The 4,553-nt window shown below is 46.0% G+C and overlaps 1 protein-coding gene across 1 annotated transcript; it reads left to right on the top strand.

Annotated features, from left to right (window-relative positions):
* The first annotated feature begins 3,330 nt into the window (after window positions 1-3,330).
* On the top strand, window positions 3,331-3,853 carry LOC139022511 (lactase-like protein). Its single transcript, XM_070442350.1, has 2 exons — window positions 3,331-3,563; window positions 3,763-3,853. Exons 1-2 carry the CDS (start codon window positions 3,357-3,359, stop codon window positions 3,847-3,849), a joined length of 294 nt encoding a protein of 97 aa, XP_070298451.1. The 5' UTR covers window positions 3,331-3,356; the 3' UTR covers window positions 3,850-3,853.
* Window positions 3,854-4,553: the final 700 nt, after the last annotated feature.

Raw genomic sequence — 4,553 nt, forward strand, 5'->3', positions numbered from 1 at the left:
ATTAGACAGTGAAACTTCAAAACACACTCAAAACACCTGTTTGTCCTAAAATGATGCCAGTTCACTAAACAATTACTTGTTATACAAGAAAAAATGAACGTTTTACTAAAACCTCTATGATATTAGATTCTTTTCTCTACCTAACCTTATCTCAAGTAAATAAACAGATATTTCCTTCTACAGTTACTAAACCTTTTTTCAAGGTAATAAAACAGGTTATTATTTTCTCTACAGTGTACTAAACCTTTCTCAAGGTAATATAAACAGGTTATTATTTTCTCTACAGTGTACTAAACCTTTTTCAAGTAATATAAACAGGTTTTATTTTCTCTACAGTGTACTAAACCTTTTTTCAAGGTAATATAAACAGGTTATTATTTTCCTCTACAGGTGTACTAAACCTTTCTTAAAGGTAATATGAAGAGGATGTTATTTCCTCTGATAGATCGGTTCCTCACCCTTGAGCATCTCATTGATGTAATCCTTGAAGTACTGCATCCTCCAATCATCACACAGGTCTGTGCACCTCTGCACCTTCTCTGACACCCCATTCTCTGTCACGTAGATCATGGGGTTCCCATACTGGGTCTAGTGGAGAGACAGGGTCCGGAGGAGACAGGGTCGGGAGGAGACAGGATCGGGAGGAGACAGGGTCGGGAGGAGACAGGATCGGGAGGAGACAGGTCGGGAGTGAGACAGGATCGAGAGAGAACAGGCAGACAGGGTCAGAGGAGGACAGGGTGGTGAGACAGGAGATAGGGTCGAGGAGACAGGGAGACCCAGGGTCAGGAGGAGACAGGGAGACAGGGTCGGAGGAGACAGGAGACAGGTCCGGAGGAGACAGGGAGAGTCGGAGGAGCAAATCAGGTGTGGATGGAGTCTTAGGGGGACAGCTTTCTGGAGGAGATTCAGGAGACCAGCGGTCCCTGAGGAGACAGTGGAGACCAGGTTCGGGATGGAACAGGGAGGTACCAGGCTCTTGGGAGGAGTATCTATGGAGATGGGTGGTGATGTGGAGTACAGGGGGTACGGTTCGGTGAGAGATCTATGTCTTTTTTTGGTGTGGTATTTTATTATTTTTTTTTTCTTGTTTTCTTATTAGTTATATTTTATTTATTTTTTTTTAATTTTATAAACTTATTAATGTTGTATTTTTTTTTTTATTTTTTATATAGATATATATATATAGTGGATAACGACCAGGGAGACAGTGTCTGTGTTTGTTTGTATAGTTTTTTTTTTTGAGACATGGTAGACCCTATTTTTTTTGTTTTTTTCTTTTAGGTCCGGGAGGTAGTTTTTTCTTTTTTTGCTTTTTTTGAGAAAAGTCTTAGTAACTAGTTGTTTTTTTTTTTTTCTTCTTGTTATTATGGGATTTTTTTATAATTTTATATTTGTTTAAATTCTCATTTCACTTTATATTTTTTTTCCACACAATATCTGGGTGTATGATTATTTGTCGGTGTAATTTTGTTGTTTTTTCCTATAACTTTTTTTTTATTTTTTGTTCTGTTTGTTTTTTTTTTTTTTTGCCTGTCTTTTGCTTGAGTGCCTCCTTTTGTTGCACCTGAAACAACAGGAAACCATCATGACTTACGGAGATTGGAAACCCAACCCGCGTTCTAATATTCATTCAAAAATATACTTATATTCTTTTCCATGTCTTCCATCAAACCAATAGTAAACAATATCTCTCTCTCCACCAACTCACTCTACGCCCCACCCTACCAAACCCAATATATTTATAATATTCAAAATATAAGTAACTCCACTCTTCATTTATATCTAACAGGTGCACTTTAGTCCCTTAAAATAGAAAAACCTAGTTAACATTGCAACAGAAACAACACTTCCCTGACACAAGGCGCCCAGAGAGGCCTAAAGCGAGAAAGAAAAACGCAGAAGCAAAAATACATCCCTCTCTATGTAAAAACATTGTCTATCTATTTTCTCTCCTCAAAACTTAATTTCTTATTTCTATCAATTTGCATACACCAACTTCCTTATGGACCGGCTTTTAAAAAATCATAGGTACTCAACACATATGTAGCATTAGTGGCTTGTGTCCATAAGGAGACAAATCCGGAAGAGCCGAAGAAGAAAGACAATGAGCTAATGCCCGCTTACCCTCTCCCGGAGGTATGGAACCCCTACTGAGATCAAATTTCGCTTCGTGGCGGTTCGGAGGTATGGACCGCCAGTCTCATAGTATCTGGTTATATGGTATGAACAAAGGATTTAGTCTCAGACGTAAGTTTTCACCATGATCATGGAGTCATACATGGCGGGTCGGAGAGATCAGGGAGACAGGCGTACCGGTGTCTGGGATGTATCTAGTGGTTGTATGACAGGGAGTACACCAACAAACGCCAATTAATAATTCCAATGTAAAAATATCAATTATCGGTGTGGTGTATATGCTTCACGCAACTACATCTACGCTAACCCAAAAAGAAGAACGGGTCTGCGGAAGACTTATCCATGGGAGACCAGCGGTCGGGGATAGTCCTCATATCTATAACGTAGTAGTCGGATGGAGACAGAGTCTCGGGAAGAGCAGATCAGCGGGAGACAGGTACAGGAGGAGACCAGATCTTCTCATGCACACGCTGTGTGGCAGTACCCAGGCCGTACGGGGAGAGGAGAACAGGTGTGAGACAGGGAGACAGGGCTCGGAGAGGAAGACCGAGCGGTCTGGTTGATCTCCAGGCTACAGGAGTCGGAAGACAGGTGGAGACCCAGGGGTCGCAGCATGAGACGAGGGAGTTCTTCAGTTCGTAAGAGAGAACCAGGGTCGGCAGGAGAACCGCCAGCGGGAGACAAGAGGCGTCGGGGAGGAAAGGCGACAAGGCCAGTCTGGGCGAGGAGACAGGGCGACAGGGCCGGCGAGAGGAGAACAGGAGACGAAGCGTCAGGAGCGACGAGACAGGTTGTGAGACAGGGAGAGCTCGAGCATCAGGCTCGAGGGAGACACGGGATGACAGGTCGGGAAGCTGGGTAGATCCAGGGAGACAGGGTCGGGAGGGAGACAGCAGGGTAGACATGGGTGCTGGGAGAGAGAATCCAGGGAAAGACAGGGACGAACCAAGGGTCGACGCAGTGAGGTGCGAGACCAGGGGAGAAACGAGGCTGTCAGAGAGAGGAGACCATGCGCCGAAGACCCGAGCGCCTGTACCGGGTGAATACAGGAGATGTCAGAGGAGTACAGCGTCGGAGGAGAAGGGAGGAACAGGTCGGGAGGAGACCAGGAGACCATCGTTTGTGTGTCAGAACAAGATAGAAGTTGTGAATTGCTTTCATCTATTGATACTGGGCAAGTGAACTCCTATAGCACCCTCTGCTGGTCTTTTCTCCACATGACAGCCCTTAAGGACGGAGTGAACGTGAAGGGTTACACAGCCTGGTCGCTGCTGGACAAGTTTGAGTGGGAYGAAGGCTTCTCTGAGAGGTTTGGCCTGTTCTACGTGGACTTCCTCAACAAGAATAAACCACGTTACCCAAAAGCCTCTGTTCAGTACTACAAACGCATCATCAGCTCCAATGGATTCCCCAACCAGAGAGAGGTACAGTCAGTCACAGACACCTTGTACACACCTGATATAGGCCTATTCTATTTGGTTCACAACCGTTTTAAGTTTTCTTCAAAGTTTTCCACTGTGCTGTTTTGTGACAGACTTTTTTTTAATGAGTTGTATTAATACATATTGATTGATTGGTTGGTTGATTGGTTAGTTGGTTAATTAATACATGGTCTCTCTACAGGTGGAGAGCTGGAGAAGGAAAGCCACAGAGACGTGCTCCTCCAGTAACCAGCTGCTAGCTGCAGGTCAGTACAGAATACTACACTAGACCCCAACACCACCAGCCCACCAGACCCTGTCAAGCAAGACAGACCCCAAACACACTACACCAGACACAGAACAGACCCCAAGACACCAGACCAACACAGAAAGACTCCAACACACCAGACCCAACCACAGACAGAGCCAACCACCAACCAACTACCACAACCCAACACAGACACGACCCCAACACCCACAAGAAGACCCAGACACAGAAGACGCCAACACACAGACCCCAACACATCCAGACCCAACACCACAACCCAAACCGCACCCAACGCACCACACCCCAACACCACTAGACCCAAACGCCACCTAGACCCCAACACCCCCCAGACTGATGGCCCAACGACCAGTAACGCCAACCCTACACCATCGTCCAACCCCAACCCCAACACCACGCAGACCCCAACACCACCAAACCCCAACACCGACAGACCCAACAACCAGCCCACCAGACCCAAACCACCAACCCAACACAGACACCAAACACACAAACCAACACAACAGACCGACCACAACCACAGAAGACCCCAACACCCCAGCCCCAAAGACCCCAACACACCAGACCCCAACACACCACCCCAACCACACCAGACCCAACACAGACAGGACCCAAACACAGTACCCAGACACAGACAACCCAACACCACCAGAGCCCAAACCAAAACAGACCAACACATCCCAAACAGACCCCAACACAGACAGACC

The sequence above is a fragment of the Salvelinus sp. IW2-2015 genome, unplaced genomic scaffold, assembly GCF_002910315.2.
Source record: "Salvelinus sp. IW2-2015 unplaced genomic scaffold, ASM291031v2 Un_scaffold8282, whole genome shotgun sequence".
Taxonomy (NCBI): domain Eukaryota; kingdom Metazoa; phylum Chordata; class Actinopteri; order Salmoniformes; family Salmonidae; genus Salvelinus; species Salvelinus sp. IW2-2015.